This window comes from Triturus cristatus, chromosome 1_2 (genome assembly GCF_964204655.1).
Source record: "Triturus cristatus chromosome 1_2, aTriCri1.1, whole genome shotgun sequence".
Classification (NCBI taxonomy): Eukaryota; Metazoa; Chordata; class Amphibia; order Caudata; family Salamandridae; genus Triturus; species Triturus cristatus.
Genome location: NC_140580.1, coordinates 544,217,034 through 544,238,571, shown reverse-complemented (window position 1 = coordinate 544,238,571; position 21,538 = coordinate 544,217,034). Strand labels below are relative to the sequence as shown.

The 21,538-nt window shown below is 44.9% G+C and overlaps 1 protein-coding gene across 3 annotated transcripts in view; it reads left to right on the top strand.

Annotated features, from left to right (window-relative positions):
- Positions 1-21,538, top strand: part of LOC146867599 (M-phase inducer phosphatase 1-B-like) — a 198,081-nt gene that overhangs the window by 153,109 nt on the left and 23,434 nt on the right. For all 3 annotated transcript variants that reach the window (XM_085606393.1, XM_085606391.1, XM_085606390.1), the window contains 3 exons: positions 707-805; positions 1,132-1,265; positions 11,296-11,407. In XM_085606393.1, the coding sequence (XP_085462519.1) occupies positions 707-805; positions 1,132-1,265; positions 11,296-11,407 (345 nt within the window). The remainder of the gene's footprint in view (positions 1-706; positions 806-1,131; positions 1,266-11,295; positions 11,408-21,538) is intronic.

The following is a 21,538-nucleotide window of genomic DNA, read 5'->3' as shown; positions in this document are numbered from 1 at the left end:
AAAGAACGATGGATTTAACCCAGATCTTTTGACTGGGGGAGAATGTTTGCACTGTCAGCGTTCCGTCCATCATTTGTTTGCTGTAACACTTTTCGCCCTAAGTGGGATGGGTATGCCCAGACGTGGGTCCCTTGCTCACTGTGCCACTGGATTCAAGCTAGCCTGGCTGAAGAAGGATGACATACCCTGAAACCGGTCCCAGGATGCTCGTTTCCGGTCCAGGGAGGACCTGGCCTGGCAGTTCGGTCTGGACTGTTCCCATGAGGCACAGGGTCAAGACTGATTTGCATATGGCTGGGTCCAAACTGGGGTGGCGTAGTGCTGTAACACTTTTCGCCCTAAGTGGGATGGGTATGCCCAGACACGGGTCCCTTGCTCACTGTGCCACTGGATTCAAGCTAGCCTGGCTGAAGAAGGGTGACCCAAACTGGTGTGGCGTAGTGGGCAAAAGAACGATGGATTTAACCCAGATCTTTTGACTGGGGGAGACTGTTTGCATTGTCAGCGTTCCATCCATCATTTTTTTGCTGTAACACTTGCTATAAGAGAAAGCACAATTGGTTCTCTGACCAAAAAGAGCCATATTTACAACAGAAAATTGGCAGTGAAAGTGTTGTGTCATTCTCAACAGTTCTAGTCGTCTTGTTCCTCTTTTCACAAAAAACACAGATTCTCTATCATTCTAATCAAATCTCTTTCCCATTAGGTGGCTCTGCTGCTAATAGGAAAATACAGCAAGGTAGTGGAGGAATATGTGTTGGTTGACTGCCGCTATCCCTATGAATATACGGGGGGACACATAAAGGTATGATCACACTTGGACAATCAACTCTCTCATACGTAAATGTTCATGATTATGGATGGGAGCTTGTGAATTTTCAGTGATGATAAGTAGGTTTGGTGATTTGATATGATACTTCTGTGAAATATTTTATAGTATTAGGAAACTGAACTCACTAATTGAAGTGAGTGGAAATTTGCCTTTCAACTTTAAAACACAAATGACAATCTGTTGCCCACTAACCTAATCTCCTAATTTTTGTGTAAAAAACTTGAATGATGCCATAAAAGAAAGTATAAATACGTGCATATTTCTGACTGATATTCGGATTTTTGTATTTTTATTTTCAGGGGGCGCTGAATCTTTACAAAGAAGAGCATCTCCTTAAAACCTTCCTTCCTGATCCAAAGAGCCGGCTACCTGCACAGCGAAGAATCATCCTGATCTTCCACTGTGAATTCTCCTCTGAGAGAGGACCCAAATTGTATGTCTTTTTAAAATTCTACTCAAAAAATAGTATTAAGCTCAACTTGTATTCGGCTCCATTTTTTATTGGACTCCATTTCTAGTTATTGTGAAAAAAAAACGATGAAGTATTTTGATAGGTAGAAGCTGACGACAATTAAAACCTATACTGGAAACTGATGTCCGTAAGCCAGGATGGCATGAGAGGGGTGCTGCGGGAGGTTGGGCTCTTCTGCACTTGCTGCAAAGGTAAAACATTATACTTGAGGTCATGAACGAGGAAACCAAATATACACCACAAATCATGGGTAATAACTCACGTAGAACACAGCTTAGGTTGCTTCAGTAGGCAACATTGAACATTTAATGCCTTGGAAGCAAGTTTATCTGGTTGACTAGCAGTTGCCAGTAATATAAGCCTCTTGGATAGCCATAATTTAAAAGTTTTATTCAACCTCTCCTGGCAGATTAAAATATCACAATATTGAAGTAAGAACTTGTTGGAAAAAACATTCCTTTGTGTGATTTGGAAAAGCTCTTCTTCTGTGCATGTTTTCTAGCTTACCCTGTGTGTCCCCATAGTGAGTTCAACAATCATGACGGCCTACTAGGGACTGTCATGGCTTTTGCTTTTTTATAGATATCAAAAACTGAGTTGTGGTTGTAAGGTGGATCCCCAAAGTGTACCCCCTTTCTGAATAGGAGTGACCTATGCCCTCTCAACCCAGGCAATGTGGTGTCGGTCTATGGTGTTGGTGGGATTAATCCAGGGTAAGGCCTCTTTATCTGTAGCCCTGTGGAGAGATTATTTACTAGCTCCCCCTAGTAAACAAGCATTAGCAAAGCCAATAGGTATCACCTACAAGACGAACGCTATAGACTTTGTCAATGTTTAGCCATGGTGTACAGCAGCACAGAAGCCGTGCAGCATAGCTGAAAGTAAAAAAAAACAATATGACCTGGCCAGTGCTGGCTGTGTCACAGTGTTTTTTAATTGCTGGCAGGAGGGAGGGTGGGATGTGTGGCAACACGGAGGTAAGGGGAACGCAACACAGCGGGTGGGGGGAACAGCTGGGTCAATGGAGGGTGTGGGAAAAAAAACCACTATGGATACTGGCACATTGTATCACGTTTTTTGCTATGGTGGATGGGTGGGTGGGGGCAAGCACCAACATTAAGAGGAAGGGAGGGTGGGGGTAAGTAACAACATGGGTGTTGGGGAAAGGTCAGATGGGAGTAAGTAATAGCACATTCAAGCAACAACACAGTGTGTGGGAGCAAACAACAACACAGGGAGGGCAGTTGGGGCCCAGCAACAATACAGGAGGAGGAAGGGGAATTGGGGCAATCAAAAACAGGAGGGAGGGCCGGATGGGGCAAGCAACAATACGGGAAAGGAACAGAGGAAAGGTTGGTGGATAGGGGTCAGCAACAACACGCTTGAGGGAGGGAGGAGGGGGAGTGGGGGCAAGTAACAACACAGATGGAGGAGGTGAGGAGAAGAACACCAAGAAGCCCACTGAAACTTAAACACAAAGAAATAAAGTAGTGCCTAAAACAAATAAGTAGTGGAAGGATGCAACTAATGTGAAACAAACACACGAAGAGGAAGTTAGCCTACCACAGCTGACCATTAGGAAGCAAGCACATGAGAGCGACAATGAAAACCACCAATGGTAAGCAAGGGGCAGTCTCTTAGCCCACTCATAGAAAGCAAAAAGTTTCAAAGAGACAACGAATGCACTCCCAAAACGCGACCTAAAAAGAACATCCATTATTGCTTACATTATGACATAATTTAAGGTTATTATCAAGGTTTAATGTCAGGTCTTGCGGATTATCAACCCATCCTGTCATGTATGACTGACAGCTAATAAAACTGAGTCCTTTTATCTCTGCCAAAGAATTCTGTGTCTTATTGAGAGGGAGGGCTCGGGGGAAGGGGGGGCTGTAAGAGACCCGGTTGGACCATTAGCACATCTGGGGTGGGTAAACTCGTCTATCTCCAGCTCCACCAAGTTCACAAGGGTGAAAAATTGACGAAAGGAGATAGAGATTTATGTACCCTGGAGTAAGAAAAGTAGTGAGTAAAAGAAGGCATAAGTAGAAGTATGAGCAGTTGAAAGTAGAGGTCAGAAGGAGAAAGAGTAGATGCAAGTAGAAATGAGGACAGGTTTAAGCAAGAGGAAGAGTAGGAGTAAGAAGAAAGAGAGCAGTAGCACGTTGCATTAGGCGTATCTAGAGGTAATGGTGGAGTACATCAGAGTAAGCACAGGAGTAAGAAGGTGAAAGGAGGAGTAAATAGGAGTAAGTGTAGGAGTAACTTAGAATAAGTAGAAGAGTATGTGTAAATAGGAGTTGAGTAGAACACCAAGGCAGTTCAGGGAGATCACGGGTCATGCTTCAAAGATTCAACACACGGGTGGAGGACACATACATCACCTGTCCAAATCAAAGGAAACCACTATGGGCACACCTTCTCAACTCAGCTCAACACCTAAAGCTGATCGTGACCAGGCGAGGGACATAGAGCCAAGGACAGCCCTATCGACCCCAAAAAGGAGGGGACAGCCAACGGCCAACACTGTAAAAATAGCAGTCGAGGTCAAAAAGAAAAGGAGCAGGCTCGAAGACTGGCATGGCAACAGCTTCTGCAGAGAAAAAGAGGGTTTCAACAAATCCCTTAAGGGATCCCAAATCCTACAAAAACCAACAAGGTAAACAGAGAAGGACAACTACAGCAATAACTTGAACCCCCTAACACCTGAACCTGAAGGAAAAAGGAAGTGTTCTATGTGGTAGAAGAACTTTTCGGGCAACTTGCTGCTGACACAACACAGGAACTATATACTACTAGGAAGATGATCTGAACACAGACTCCCCAGAGCAAGGATTCAATGATTATTCCTCTTGGCCTTCACCACCTGGTGACCACACTATGTATAATGGTCTAATAAAGATAGCAGCAGACACTTATGGGTCAAACTAGAGAATGAGCAGGCAGAAGCATGCTTCCTACTAGAGACATTATAATCAGAACAGACAGACACCATTTCTGTCCATGTTACCCAGCTTTGTTGATCAGAAAAAGAAGCCTTTAGGGAGTCAGCATCCATTAAGCCGGTAATACATAGAGTATAGAAAAAGTATAAACTATCCAATCAACATCCAGTGTAATTAACCTCTTCGGTGCTTGCAACGAGACCAGCTCGTCATGAGTCACGGTGAAGTTGTGCTCATGACGAGCTGGTCTCGTCATAACGGCTGCGCTCCACCCACGTGCGATTAATTCCCCGCCTGTGCGGGCGAATTAATCAGTGGGCGAGGTCGTGACGAGACCAGCTCGTCATGAGCACAGCTCCACCGTGACTCATGACGAGCTGGTCTCGTCATGAGCACCGCGGCGCCGCGCTCACCGTGGGGGAATTACCCCCGCAGCGAAGGGGTTACAACTAGTATGCAGCAGACTTTGTAATTGTGTCCACTGCTATTACATGGTCAGATGCTCCGTCTTCCATAGGTCACCAATTAAGCAAGTAGAGCAAAAGAAGTGACATGGTGGGAAGACAAATTGAGAGATTGGGCCACATAGTGATGGACAGCAAATTCAAATATGCTCCTAAACTGCTAAGGACACCAAAAGTTGGACGAAAAAGAAGATATAATCCAGCACCCCCGAGATCAGTATAACAATAGATCTAAAGGAATCATTCAAGAAGGGAAAAACAATAGCAAACACATGCCTCAAATCTGCTTTAGACGCTGCAGGAACCACGAGCAGGCACATGTGCACACTGAGGAGGCATGCGCGTTTATGAGTGTCAGGGTACAAGCAGGGGGTGCAAGTCTCCAGATATCCAGGTGGCTGGCTTCCCCTCATTTATCTGACAAAGCCCCTCTACAATCTCCTAAACCATATCACACCCTACTTCATCTGTTCCATCCATGTGCGAAACCCAGATGCATAGATTCCTTGCTAATCTTAGTGGCCTACAAATGCTACCGGAGAAGCCTATTTATCAACCGCGATGACACACCATATGCCCCTTCTATCCACTTATTAGGGACACCCAGGGGGCGATTGATTACCACGGTGGTGGAACTGGACAATTGGGACACAGCTGGTACCCATGACTCAGGGGACCTCTTTCGTGATGGTACCCTTATCCCATACACTGAGCTCATATCGGAGGAGGGTATCCATCCAGGGCATTTCTTATTGCACCGCGCACTCATAACCACACTTTTATCCAGATGGGGTAACCTATCCGCGGAACCTCCTGTACACCACACTGTTCAGTACTTACACATAATGGGTTTAGGGGGTCACTTAATCCGATGGTTCGCATCATCCCTCTGTCAGCATGCGGCAGTCTCGCTAGCCCCCTTAAAGTTGCACTGGGAGGATGATCTGGGGCGTGCCCTCTTTGATGCGGAATGGACAGCCGCATTGGAAGACCCTACACGCGTCCCCCGCAATCAGCGTTTCCACCAAATTCTTTTTTTTTCTGCACCGAGCATACCTCACCCCAGCCCAGATTATTAAGTACTTTTACAGCATGGACTCAGCTTGCCCTAGATGTCACTTAACCAATGCAGGACTACTGCACATGCTATGGCATTGCCCTGCCCTCGGAGAGTACTGGTCTGACGTGGCGGCCACTCAGGCCCACTGCACTGATCGTGACATCCCTTTCCAGTGGTAGGTCTATATCTTACACCTCTTCAAGAGAGGCAGGTAGAATAGGGTCACCTCCTGTATTCTAGACTTGGGCCTAGTTACCGCTAAACGCCTAATCACTAAACGGTGGAAAATGCCGGTAGCCCCACATGTAGTAGCTTGGCACCTCTCTTTACATAACTGGGCCAGGGCGGAGGGCGTCACCCTGCAAAGGGAAGATCTGCTGGGTCTCTGCAAATTTCCCCTTGCCAATAATTGGGGGGCTATTGTAGGTGATCTGTAGAAACTAGATGCAGCCTCTGGGAACCCTCAAGGGAAGGTAGGGGATCAGACAGTTGCAACGTCATAATTTGGGCATATCCCTCAGTATGTACGCCCTCGGAAATATATCTGGGACAGATTTCTACCTTATTCAGTCAGCGAGCTAGCTCATGGATGCTTAACATTTTATACGCACGTATAGGTGCCCGATGAAGTGCATCACAGCAGCGTGTCACTGGCGGTTAACCCCCCCTCCTTCAACTTACTTTGTCTTCATTCTGTTGAATCCTACTCCTATTGTTCAAATCTGTGACATAACACGCTTGGATTGTCTGCAATACACAAACCACATTTGTTGAGGACAAGCGACCCTCAAATGTATGATCTTTGATTTTCCTTTCATGGCACTTTGTATGCTCAATGGACTTATAGTCATCCCAACACCAGGGGGTCATTATTATGGTTATATCGTGTATACTATTATTGTTCTGCTCTTATTGCTCAGTATGAAATGTCAATTAACTGGTTAAAAAAAAAGGGTGGGGACAGAACTTTTTTGGCCTGGCTGTGGATGAGTCGCTTCAACAATTAAAGGACAATGATACAGGCAAGGAAATGGGTGCCTTGCAAGTCAGTGGTATTCTAAAAGAGATCCAGTGCTCACAACAAAGACCAAGGGGCAATGGATCTTTCCATGCTGCCCCAGCACAAATACAATCAACACAACCCACTATGGCAGGGTTTTTTTGCACATCATGGCGGTTCCAACCAGTGCTTAATTCGAGTCGCTGGTTTCCAGTGCTCAGCATCTGCACTTAATCATCAACACCGGCGCTTTTCATGAGCATCAGTTAAGGACACATTCACTTGTGGGAGAGATTAAGTGATTTGCCCAGAATCTCAGATGTTGAGCTGACGCCGAGACTCAAACCTGTTACCTAGCTCAGAAGTCGGCAGTTCTGGCCATTACCCCACATCCTCTCCCCACTTTCATGGTTCTGTTTTAGGTGGTGCATTTAGGAGAAATGGGCTGGTGCAAGCTGCCTCCTGACGAGAGCCCCAGCAGTTATTTTTTTATGAATTACCCACTGGTTCCAACAACATTAAAGGCAGCCCTTTTGAGGGTGAGCAAGAGGCAGAAGTCATATCACCTGAGGGTCAACACCAACCTCCATGTGACAGTGTACGAGGGGACCTCGACAACCAACACCGGTAGGGGGCAAAACAAGAGGTTTCTTACCTGAGTGGATAGAAATCAACCTGGACAAATGGGTATAAAATTTAATACAACACAGATATTGTACAGAATTGGAACACAAACCACAAAATATAAAACCACAAATAAAGATTTTAAAAAGAAATTGACGTCAAGCTCCTACAACAAGATGCAAATGGAACGAAGACAGGCCATCATGGAAGTCTATCCTGTTGAATGCAACAATGGAGTGTTTTCCTTGTATTTTCTCTTCCTAAAGCAAGATAAAAAACAATGCTAATCATAGACCTGAGACTCCTCAAATACTCAAAGACCAAAAGTTCCAAATAACAACTATCCAAAACTGATACCCATACTTGAAGAAGGGGACTGTATGGGGACCATTGATCTTTAAGTTACATATTTTCATATACCTATTACTGATAAGCACAGGGAATAGTTCAGGTTTGTGGTAAACAACTTGCATTATCAGTTTAAAGTACTGCCCTGCCATCAGTACAGCTGCTGCCCTGGGCATGTATCACCCATGATTACATATATTTTGCTGTGATGGTTTTTGCATGTTGAAAATTTCAATAAAAGATTTAAACCTAAAATACTGTCCTTTGGGGAAAAGTCAGCACCAGGTGTATTCATAAAAGGCCTCACTTTCAATCAGGTTTCAATCAGAATTTATAAAGCGCGGCTAATCATCCGATTGGGTATCCAGGCACTTGCAGGCCCCGAAGGGTTATTCTAACAGTCAGGTCTTGAGAGCCATTCAGAATTCCGGAAGTGTGTGGAAGCTCACCTCAGAAGACAGGGGATACATGTGTACTCCTACTTAGACGTCTGGATGGTAAAGGCGAGTTCCAAACAGAAGTATAGAGACAGCATAAATAAAGGGGGATGCCTACTAAAAGGGTTGGGTTTCATCATAAATGTGAAAAAATCATCCCCAACACCTGGGAAACAGAATGTTTTCCGAGAGACGACCCTCAACTACAGAAAGGACAGGGCTTTCTTGGTACAGAAGAGCACTTTACTACCAGAACAAGCTCACCTCTACAGAACAGACAGTCTCTGTCAGTGAGAATAGTGAATAAACTATAGTGCATGATAGCTTCTTGTATACCACTGATCTCATTCTCTAGGTTGCATGTGAGACCATTTCGGGATAGTTACAAAACCAATGGTCACGACCAGCAGGGGACTGGGAGGATCTATGCAGAGCTCAAAAGGCAATGCAGGGATGGAATGTTCAACGTGTGTCAAAGGGCAGAATAGTCAAACAACCGTCCCCATCTGTGACCTCATAACAGAAGCAACCCACAAATGATGGGGACTGCACACGGGAAGACTAAACATCAGAGGCCAGCTTCAAGGAGGCAATCAGTCATATAAACATCCTGGAGCCCTGAAGTGTCTTCCTAGCTCTAAAGGCCTATCAGAGGGAAGACGGTCCAGATACAAACAAACAACACAACAGCTATATTTTACCTCATCAAGAAAGGGAACGAAATCTTATGCCCTATCCAGGCTAGCCAAGGAGATTTGGAAATGGAATGTACAAAGGGATATAATGTTAACAACCGTACCTCTGCCAGGCGTCCAAAACGAAGAGGCAGACAGGCTAAGCAGACTAGAAAAAATGCTACATGAGTGTGAACTCAAACAAGATGATGGTCAAGCCTTTTCGAAGGAACGGAACACATCACCAATAAACCTGTTCACCACATTCGCAAATGCAAAATGCCCAAACATCGTCTCCATGTATCAACAACACCATTCTGTAGTGAATACCCTATCGAAAGATTGGTCATTGACAGTTGCGTATGCTTTTCCACCAACACTTCAAATATCACTGGTCATAAACAAATACAGATTGCCAGACATGACACTGATGCTCATAGCACCTCAAGAGTCAGACAGACATGGTATCCAGACTTAGGGGCCGATTATGCCGTAGAAAACGGCTCCTACAGCATCGTAATCTCCTGTTTGGATTCATTCCTGACAAACCCATTTTGATGGAGTCGGTCGAAAATGAATCCAAACAGGATTTACAAATGGGTTATGACAGGCTAGACTGTTCCCATGAACCACAGGGTCAAGACTGATTTGCATATGGCCAGGTCTAAACTGGGGTGGCATGGTGAGCAAAAGAATGATGGATTTAACCCAGATCTCTTGACTGGGGGTGAATGTTTTGAGTTGTTCTGCATTCCGTCCATCAATTGTGTGTCTTTTGCTTTCAGAGAGCATGTGTGCCATTTGGAAAGCTTCCTGTAATCCAAGGGCTCTTTCCGCTGAAGGGATTACAATGTTGAATTCCAACAGCCTTTCTATACTGGCCTTTCTGACACAGAAAGTCTGTGGTAAGTTGACTTTGGGGGCCCCCAGCAGGCCCCCCATGGGTGCAAGGCCTCCAGATGGCACCTATGGTTCCCCCTGTTGATCCCTGCACCCCGTGGCAGGCACCTTGAGGTGCCTGCCACGAGGTGCAGCAATGAACTGCACCTCAGCTTTTTACAATGAGAGCATGCATTCCGGTTGGAATGCATGCTCCCTGCATGCTCCCATTGTAAAGAATAGGAGTGCGACCGAACAGTGTTCGTGGCGTACTACTTGCTGGTTTGAGACCGCCGAGAGGAGGTCAGTCGGTCCCAGTTCCAGATCGATGTCAGACAGACTCAGGTCCATCTGACATTGAAATCGGCCCCTAAGAAGAAATAACATAATGCAGAGTAAGAAGGCTGCCAGTCTTACAGGATTTGTTAATCATACAGATGGGACAGATGTGTCACCCGGAACCAACTAACCTCAGCTTGGTGGCACGGCTCCTGAGGAAATAGAGTTTGGACTTCTGGCCTACTTCACAGATGCTGGAAATGCTGAGGGAAACCAGGAAACCATCGCTAAGGAATTGTTACACAGCCAAGTTTCACGGATTTGCACACTAGTGCATAAAAGAGAAACTGACACAACACATAAATGGGACACCGCAGTGATTAGGTACCTAGCCTGCAGAGATGATTCACGGCACTGTTTAATCTAAGGGGAGATGATTTGCATAAGAGAGAGTCGCGATTTCATTTTGCAATCATGACGCATATGTCACAATATCGTCATAGAACTCTGATCGCAATAAATATTGTTTTTATGAGCAGCTCGACTCTTTGATTTTGTGCAATCCCTGCACCAACACAGAGTGAAAGTTCTGTCATTATTTATGTGTCGTTGGGGGAACAACGTATCCCCCGCCTATACTATTTCACATTTCCTTGTGTTGAAGCCATACATATCTTTGTGCATAAACTCAAACACCTCCATCCATGTGATTACACATCTCAGCCAAGGCACCCTTTCAATCTGGGGGTATGCAGGTTCCCATCTCTACCACCGAGTGGCTCTGGGGTTACCACGGGTATCTTTACTTCTGTGCTGCGCTTTGTATGGAGAAGAGGACAAGTAGACATTTGGGGAAGATTGGCAGAGACGAGTTAGTATGGCTGTGTTTGGGAAATTGATAAAAAAAGGTTTTGGGTGTGTAGGCTCTCAGACACTTACCAGATTCTGGCACAGCTCTACTGTCCCTTTAGATGCAACATCATATCCAGAATGCAGGAGATTTGTCTGCAGACCAGCCAGCCTGTGCTTCTCATCCGAGATTGTTCCATATTTTAAATAGTATGACACCCACTAAAACATCCGCACCATCAAAAATACCTAGGGGTGTAATCCTTTATAGTGTCATGCCTTAACATTTAGTTACTATTTAAACCAATTTACCTATAAATCTCTCTAAATCTCAGTATAAACATCATGAATGTCCTCATTAACAAAATGAAGTGCACCAACCAGAAGAAAATGCAGTTAACTGAATTGAATAAACTTCTTACTTCACAACAGGTGCCGCACTTTGAGAAAGTTGGATAGAAACGCAAATCCGTATCCCACTCTCTGCTACCCAGAGCTCTACATATTAAAGGGAGGATATAAGGAATTTTATGGGAAATTTCAGGTAAAAAAAGGTTTTGTTTACCTTTGTTTAAAAAAACAAGAAAAATACAAGGCTCATGTGCTGTTATTTCAGTTTGGAGAAGAAAGCATCGTTTTCTGTATCAAAATAATATACCAACTGCTAACGTTTTCAATTGTATCTTCCTGGGAGAAACAAGAAAGTTTGTGTCTCGCTGTTACCCTAATATTTTATGGTCCATATCAATAGTTGTGTATAATGTTCTGGAATGTGTAAATGTGCTTAAAGCTGGAATTTGCTGTTACCTACTTGTATTGTAATTTGTGTTTTCCTGATACTCTCATAATTCCTCAAAAAGTTTACTGTCAGCTCACGGTGAATACAATTATTCCAAAGATCTATCAAAGTTTTGAGATCACAATTTCTAAACTACAAAATGTAATAGCACCGAAACGTCCTTAAGTAGCCTTTATCTGATAGAAGATTGCCCTGGAATTAGTTTAGTGGAAGGATTATTAATACATTCCATATTGAGAAATATTCAAACTTAATCAGCAAAATGCTGCTTTATGTCAGCTGAAAGGAAACTTGAAGATTCATACATTAAAAATAAGCATATAGTGGCTCCTCAACACATGGGGATACTTTCACTGAAGTGAGGCAAACACATGATGTAGGGCACAAGCTCCTTGGCTCTCTAGGCTCAAAGATTTCCTCGTCTCACTCGATCGACATGAAGGCTAAGGCACTGCTGGCCATGTATTGGAGCATTGTAAATAATTCTATATGTATGAGTTGTCTCCACACTGATATAATAATAAGGCTGTTGTCTTGCTGGATGGTAAGTACGACACATTTGTACTACACAAAGTTCTTTCCTCGAAAATTGTCATGTGCCTGATATGTACACTGTGCTCCAGGGATGGCAGGTATATTTGAACCTGTAGTGCTCTATGCTGCAGCGCCTCCTATCATTTTAAGCCATGACAAGGAGTTGTGGGGTTATCTGGCATCAGTATCGGCAGCATCACCATGCTGGTGGGTCTCTGAGAAATGAGGACCTGGCCCAGTAAGGACCACATCCCCATTGTGATTGGTTGCCACCAGCTCTAAGAATGAAATATGCCAGGGGCTGTACATAGTTATATTAAATCTTTACAACATGCTCTTGTGCTTAGTTTTTAAAAGGGCCACCACGTGCTGACACATAACATGGACCAACCTCCACAATGAAAAATCCTTTCCTATCCGAATGGGATCACTGTGCCGAAAGTGCATCTGCCAGAAGCGGAAGCACTTTCAGCACAGCTGAATGCCATACTGGGCATCATGCTATAGCAGGCAGCTCTGCATTGTTTTATAAACATACCTCCAAAGTAGGGAGTTGTTGCAGAAAAGCAATAACAAATTGGCCCTGGCATGAAGGTGGATTCCCCCTGCACTTCAGGATGTCTTTTTTTCCCTGTCAAGACTACCATTCCTAGCTCGGTGGTCCTGTGCAGGAAAAATCATTGGCAGGTGACGCACCCTAAATAGGGCAGACCCTCTGCCACTGTGACTATGTATGTCTCCGGAGGGTGGGCTTTCTAGTCAAGAGCTTCCAACTGCACAGTCAGCTCAGGATCCACCTTAATAAACCTGGCAGTTACCCCAACTCTAAGTCGGTGGGGTAGGGGACAAAGGTTTACCAGAGCACACCTAATAAATTCCTGCAAACAGTCCACAGCCCTATTCCTACTATCCAGTGTTTCTTTCTTTGCCCCAAAGGCTCCCAATCCACATGCACCAACACATATAACCTAATAAGTATCAACTAAAGTCAAACTTAAAGGCCTTTCAGTCCGAGCATCAACTCATATCATATGTGCATGCTACTAAAGTTCTGTCAAAGCCCAACACCCTGAAATTTCCAACCTCATTCTGACCATAATTTGCATAGTCTGTACATCACAGAATCCTATCTTAATACACAGTGTAGCCAGTTTCTAAGGATACAAAATCATCAATACTAACAGACACAATACATGACGAGGTAGTATAGCAGTCATTCAGATGGATATCCTCAAATGCAGATTGTTAGACCTGTCAGCCTTAGGATGGTCTTCCTTCCAACGTTTGCCTTCCACCTTCTTTTTGGTGATGTACTTTTTGCTGGCTTAGGTCTTCGCACTTTACCACTGATCCCCAGTGCTTAAGTGAATTTACCCGCTCCTTAAAACAAGGTAATATTGGCTCATTCCCCAATTGGCTTATATAATTTATGTGTAAGTCCCTAGTAAAGTGGCACTACATGTGCCCCGGGGCCTGTAAATTAAATGCTACGAGTGGGCCTGCAGCACTAATTGGCCACTCACTTAAGTAGCCTTTTACACAAGTCTCAGGCTTGCCATTGCAGCCTGTGTATACAGTTTTTAACTGACATGTCGACCTGGCTAAATAAACCTTTTGCCAGGTGTTACAGGCACAGGTTCGAGCGCGCGTGAATCGGGAGAGGATCAAACAAGCCCGCTATGAACTACGTTTCCCAGAATCCCCGCGTGCACGTCACGCAGCCGCTTCTCCCATAAAGGTGGAAGCGCGACTATGCAGCGCGTCGGAAATTCTTCTCGGCGGCCACTGTTCTGTTCACGCTAGAAGTGCCTTGCTCCGGGGATGATCCAAGCTTCATGGGTTACAGGAGTGTCCTTTGAACTTGAGCGTTGCCTCGTTGTTCCCTGAAGTGATGGAGCGTTGCTCCCTGGGTTGGTGGAGCGTCAAGCCTACCCTGAAGGTCTGGTAAGGGTGCAGTGCACCAGTTCCCTCCCCCTGCTCCCGCTTGATTTTTCCGTCCCCCCCTCCGTTGGTGAGCACTTCTCTGGCTCGTGCAGAGGAAGGGAGGGTTGCCGACTATTGATGCACGTATTGATTCATGGGCTGTTCCCGTATACAGCCACTTTCTGTATTGGTTGGTCTCAGCCGGCACAACCGCTGGTGGTATTGCAGGAGCACTCTGCATAGCTCCTTTACTTTGATTTTACAAATGGCACGACTTTATAATGGGCATTAACTGTTGCTGTGCCCCTAATAAAGACCCATGTATTTCCCAGCCTCAGTGAGACTGGAAACTGGACAATTGTTACGTTGGGCATGAACATCGTTCTTCTGGGCCTATGTGCAAATATCTATACCTTTGAGCACCCAAGGGAATCCATGGTGCCGTAACCTGGATAATTAAAGATGCTAAGGTTCATGCTTTGGAGAAGCCCTGCCATTCTTTTTGATCTGCATTCATGTCTGTTGTTGTGCTTGTGACTCTATTTTCAACAGGGATTCTCCAAGTGGTAGCGGACTACCCTCTATCCCTGTGAGGCAGAGTGAAGTCTCTTTAGGGGTAGGTTCTGGGGAGAACGTCTGCTTTCTATGTCAAATGTATTAGCGAGATCCCGGTGCAGGCTCTGGTTCCTATGTGATGTTGCCCTATGACTTTCTTGTTTATTATATGTATCCCACCTTGCAGCCAAACACATCGAAACGAATGCTTAACGTCTTCGCTAAGAGGTAGAGGTGTCTTGATATACAGGGGCCGTTCTTTTTCTTTACAGGTATAACACTAAAACCTGTTTTCATTGTCCCTGTAGCGAGGAGGGTGTAGCGAGGAGGTTAGGGAAAGCAGAAGGGTGCTAATATTGTTCCTTGTGTTTTGCAGATCTCCCTCCCTGCTGTCCCCTTCCTTTCCTTCCCTCGCTTGATCCTCCCACTGACCTGTGCCATTACGGCTACCAAGGCTTGGGTAGATCGAGCGGTGGACCACACTAAGCAACAATCCGATCCCGAGGACTGAACCATCGTGACACAAGGTCAAAACCTTCCCTTTTTATACATATAAGTCACTCCTAGGGTAGACCCTGGACAACCCAGAGGGCGCAAAGGGTAAGGTGCAGTGTATTTAAAAGGTAGGGCATGTACTTTTAAGTTTTACATGTCCTGGTATTGAAAAACGCTTAAATGCACTTTTCACTGCTGCAAGGCCCATCTCTCCCATAGACTAACATTGGAGTTGCCTCATTACATTTAATAAGCTGTAATTTCCAAATGGGACTAGGTAACCAGTTAATGTTTGGTATTGTCGGACGGTGAACGACCTGCACCTGTGTGGTGCATGAGTCATGTGCGTGCTGACGGGCAAGGGAGCGCTTCTGTGCTCCGTGACACCCTAGATCCCCCACCCCTCCCCAACCCTGACTTAATAGGCTCATACCTCCTGATGCTGCTCTGCTTGCCTCCCCAACTGCTCCACCGGTATCCGAGATCACTCACATGACATCGCAAGACGATGTACTCGCTCGTGATTTGGCCGCCGTGTTGGACATGGCACACTTTAAATGCTGCGTCCTGCATAGAAGCCATGCTTGGCTTCAAGCTAGTATGGGTGACTCTGCGCTCCCTACTCTTTCGTGATTTTGGACATTTCCTGACTCCGCTCCTCGTCCCCCATGTTTCTATGGGGTCAGCCTGGCTACTGGCACCCTCCCCTATCTCCTCCCACTTGCCCCTATTCTCCAGTCCCCTGGTTCTCTTTCCTCTTGTTTCCTTCCTGGAAATCTTCTCCCCATCATTGTTTGACTTACCTGCACTTTGGATGACTCCAGTCCTCGCCATCTGGATACTCTTGGATCTCTGCAAACATGACCTCTGGATTACTGCATCAGCTACAACAGAAATAAACTGTTGTTTTCTACAGGTCACTGACCCTGCAGCTCTAACTTTAACATCTAGCTAAAGGAAAGACATTTTTACAAGACATTGAGCGTTATGAAAGTAATAACGCTTTCAAGAAAGGTCTAAGAACTGTGCACAAACCATAAACTAATAACCAGGATAGGGGACTACTGAATACAAACCATTCTACGTATCAATTTTTTGATATTGCAAGTACCTTTCAATTGGTGCTAATAACTTGCTTGGACTACCTGCTGTTAACCCATAGGTGACTTTGGTCAGAAGAAAGAAAGAGGGGTACTAGGTTAGAGTTTGTTTTCATGCCATCTCCAATGGTGCTCTTGTATTTCGATTAATAAGGTGCCAGTCGTAGGGAGATTGGGACTTCTGGCTGAGGTGTGTGTCAGCAATGGTTTGACCCTGGGAGTGCATCTTCTCTTCCCCTTCACCCTTTCTATTTCCTTAACCTCCTGTTCCACTTGGGCACAACCATTGGCACTTATTATAGTTCATGCTATGGATTGTTTCTTGGTGGTATTTGGAGGACTATCTTCGCATCTGCAGTTTTCAAGTCTTCAGGGGAGTGGAGTCTTTACAGGTATCTCTGGAATCCTAATTTAAAATCCTAATTTATGGGGGAGTCGTATTTTAAATTGCAATTCTAAAAATGTCACTTTTAGAAAGCTGTAATTTTCCTGCCTTAGCCATTTAGTGAATGTAGCCTGTCTCTGGTCACATGACTGGGTGTAGCTGACAGTTGGACATTGTGTATTGCTCCTAGACATCCACACACAATAGAGAGCTTAGGTGTGCCTGGATGGGTCATCACTGACAGGATGGGAGGGAGGAGCTGGGAACAGCCCCACTTACACTTGAATCGGCGGTGTCCTGCCTCCACAAAAGAAGGTTGCATACCCCTTGTAGTTAGCCTCGAGCCAGGACAGGGAAGGCAGAAAGTCTAGGGACTTCAAAGGGAAACCTCTAGAAGCTTCTGCGCCACTTCAAAGGCACAAATGGGTATAAATACTGTACCTCAGACACCAACTCTTCAGCACTCTTCTGGACCTGTAGACACTCTGCCAGAAAGAAGGACTGCTGAGCTGCTGAAGGACTGTCACTCTGCCAGACTGCTGTCCTGCTAGACTCCTGCCTTGCTGAGCTGCTGCCTTGAGGTGCGAACTCGCTGCCTGTTGCCCTCCTGCCTAGGTGAGAAGTAATGGACCTGCATCTCTTGAACCCAGAACCCCAGAGTGACTCCAAGGGCTAGATGGCTGGCCTCCTGCCTTGAGCATCAGGGACATAAGGCTCCAACAACCTTGCTCCTGCACCTGGACTCTACCATCTGTGAGTCTACCCAGCCAAGTGCTGCCATCCCAATCCTGAACCCTTGGAAGTAGACATAAGGTGCTCTGCCAGCCTCTATGGATCCAGAAGAACCAATGTATCTCTTGATGCATAGTGCAACCCCAAGCAGAAGAAACATCGCACTGCTGCGTGGATTGGAACCACCCGCATTGCAGCCCGTCACCACATCCTCGACGCAGGCCTTCGCATCCCTCATCGACGGCAGCCTCGATGATGGCACCAGACTCCGCATCACAGCCTCACAGCTCCTCAGAACCGGCACATCGCCATGACTGCGGGACGCATCCCAGACTCTGGACTTAGCATCACAAGCCCTCGTCATCGAGATCTGCGACAGCAATTCAACTAGACCTTGCGCTGCAGCCTCACCGCATCTCGGAACTGATGCATTACTGAACGACACATCTTTGACGTGGATCCTCACAACACTCTGCAAGCCAGGATTGAAGGTACTTTGTTCAGCGGGCCTAACTGGGACCCTGTAGCCAGTCCATGCTGCATCGCAGTCGGCATGAGCATGTAACGTTGTCCCAGACGTGTGCGATTAGATATCCACAGTTGGCGCTTTACTTCTTTTGGGCTATTTTTACTAAAATCTTTCAAATTGAATATCTCAGGGTCTACTGATTGGATATTTGGTCTTGTTTTATTTATTTAAAATTACTCTATGTTCCCAATCCTGTTGTGTTTTTTTTTTGTTGTGTGTTTTTACTGTGTTACTGTTTGAAGTGTTGCACAAATACTTTATATATTGCCTCTAAGTTAAGCCTGACTGCTCTGTGCCAAGCTACCCAAGGGTTGAGCACAGGCTAATTTAGGGTTTGCTTGTGACTTTACCCTGAGAAGAATTGTGGTTGCTGCTTGAGAAGGGTGTCACCCCCTCAACCAGTAACCCAATTTCTTACACAGATCTATGCTTATCACAATCACATTAGAATGCCTCAAAATTCCGGTGTAGTTATCCCCATTCAAGATTGTCTAACAGTAGACCATCTATCAATCACCCAAAAAGAGAACCAATTTTAGTTACTTAGGGCCATATGTAGGTACCTAAATACCGGTCGGTAACGGCCGAAAATCGGTAAATATCCCGTTACCGACCGGTATTTAGGCACTTGAGATGTAGGTGGCTGATCTTCAGGATTCGATAATTTACCGAATCGGAATTTTAAGAAATCGGTAAAATACCGATTCGGTAAATTACTGAATCCTGAAATGCTATGTAGGGGGCACTCAAGTGAGTGCATTTCTGTTTCTGGATTCGTTATTTACCACCAACTACAAGTTGATGGTAAATGACGAATACCTTTGAAAAAGCAATTTTGTGCTTTTTGGAATGTGCCATGTGGCAGACATACATGCCCTTAGGGCATGTATGTGCGCCACATGTGCACACATGCACGATTCAGGGGTGCAACAGGGTGTCAATGTGACACCCTGCCACCCATGAATATGCTCCCCCTATTACCGATTCGGTATTTACCGAATCGGTAATAGTGAATGGCTTCCCATTCATTCCTATGGGCCTCCAGGCCCATAGGAATAAATGGGAAGGGATGCATTATTACCGAATCGGTAATTACCGATTCTTAAATACCGAATATTACCGATTCGGTAATAATTACCGAATGGTTACCTACATTCTATTTACCGATTCATAAATACCGAATCGGTAAAATTCGGTATTTAAGAATCGGTAAATATAATTTACCTACATATGGCCCTAGGTCTCAGAGGCTTTTATTAGGCGAGGTCAAAGTGGCCAGAAAAGCTGAAACTCAAATTGGGGTGGGGCAGCTGAAGTACCTAGAGATAGGCGAGGAGTGTTCAACCATCGCATGATAGCCTGCACTGGCTTGTGTGGCCCCTGACTCCAATCCTTTAGCAATATAGGCAGGAGGCATTTAGGTGCCTGTCTTTTCAGACTAACCATCTGCAAAGGGGGTGCTAGAGAGTTCAAAGACAACAAATTTCCAGAAATTCGTGTCTGTGGGTAACAGAGAAGACAAAGGGGTTCTTTAAATGGTATGCAATGGGGCAATCCTTCATCTCTGTCTGTGTCTTCCCTCTCCTGTCCCATCTCCGCTCCTACCAGATCTCTTGTTTTAGACAGGCTAGCAACGGCAAGGGACTCTTTGTTGAGATGGTTACTTCACTGACATTGATGAAGCATATCGTCCACCCATCTATTCGGCGAATCACTGGCACATGACATTTCAATTACATAATTTCCTTTCCGATTGACTTGGGCTTTCTACAATTACATTATCATAGTAAATTAAGGGGGGAGGGAACTTACAGTTTTCATAGTATTTAAGTGTAGGGCCTAAGTTACGAAGGTTTCCGTTTTATCCGATGCACAGCTCGTGAAGGGCTTACATATCCTCATACCATGTACTGTATAACTGGTGGGGGGCTTTTGATTGATCCTTAGTGAGTATGTTGATAAATATCAAGTAAGGATTTGTATATGTTTGTACAAAAAAACCAATAAACTACGTTTTCAAAATCATAGTAAATTAAATAAATATCATTATACAGACAAAAAGTGCAAATGGCAATCTTTTAAAAGTGATGTTTGTGAGAAAGTGGCTCTGTATATACTGTTCCTTAATAGGTACAGGGTGTATAGAGTCCACAGACCCCAAGGGTTTAACAGAGGTTAAAGTTAGATATAACCTTACTCTCCAAAGTGGTAGCTTGGTCGAGCAGTAAGGCAGTATCAGAGGACAGTGTAAAGCATTTATTGTACACACTCAGTCAGCAAATGGTTCCAAACACTCAATAACTGAACTCTAGGCCAATGGTTTATATATAAAAAATATATGCTTGTTTTATTTTAGAACCAACACTTGGAATTAAAATATACTTTCTCGACAGGAGATGTTTCATAAAAATACTTTTGTATATGCAATAGACTTTTTAGTAAACAGTTACAAGTAGTTGCAGTAGGCAACTCTATTTCTAAACACAACAATACATTGAGCTCAATGATAAATTCAAGTTATTTGCAACAGATTACTTTTTAGATTACTTTTGTGATTCCAGGACTGGATCCTAGATTCAGTCCTGGGTCAGTTCTCAGAATCAGTTGATGAAAGTCGACTTTAGTACTGTAATGATTTTTAACTAATATTTAGCTATTTTAAAAGTTGACACTTAGAAAATATTTCAGAGCAAACAATCAATGATTCCCTATGGAAGAAAATTCAGGTTATAGATACAGTATGTTCTCGTTACTTTTGTAATCCAGTACTGGGTGCCTAGACTCAGTACTGGGGCCTTTATCCAAAACAGGTAAGTAATTACGTTTTCAGATATTATACGATTTTTGAAGAATATTTAAAGATTGCAGAAATCAACACTTAGAAAAAATTTCACAGAAAAACAGTCAATGGTTTCCTATGGAAGAAAAATGAGTTAAAGGTAAGTATAGTTGTGGGTACTTTTCAGAGTCAGTGCTGGGCACCAAGATCCAGCACTGGGAGCTCACCTAAGAGCAGGTGAGTAAATTCGTTTTTGTCACTCGGCTGATTTTTGGTGAATATTTGAAGATTTGAGAAGTCCACACTTAGAAGAAATTTCACGAAAAAGCCAGTCAATGTTACCCTATGAGGAAAATAGAGTTTGCGGTTTAAGGGTAAGTACTCGACTGGCAGAGTTGAGGTTCTGGGCACAGACTTAGGGGTCTCCCAGGGTCAGGTAGGTACAGTTGGTTCACCCTCAGCGACTCTAGGGCGGCCGGGTGCAGAGAGAGTTAGGCCCAATGTTATCCTATGAGGGATAGGGGGGCCTTGTTTGGTGGCTGCTGTCTGGCAAGCCACGTGGCTGTGGGAGCTGGGCTCCTGGTCACTTACTCAGGGCAAGTGGGGAAGTAGGAAGATGTAGAGTTTTCACTGCCAGGGCCACTCGGGCGGCTGGGTGCAGAGGGCTTTTGAGCCTTCGGGCACTCAATGGATTTCAATGCGAAATCTCCGGTTTGGAAAAGGACTGCAGGCTCGGGGACGAGGACTCTTCAGGTGCCACCACCACTTCGAGAGGTAAGTTGGGTAGTTGGAGGATAGGTAGGTACCCCGGGATTGGACACAGAGGGCCGTGGGGCGCCGGGTG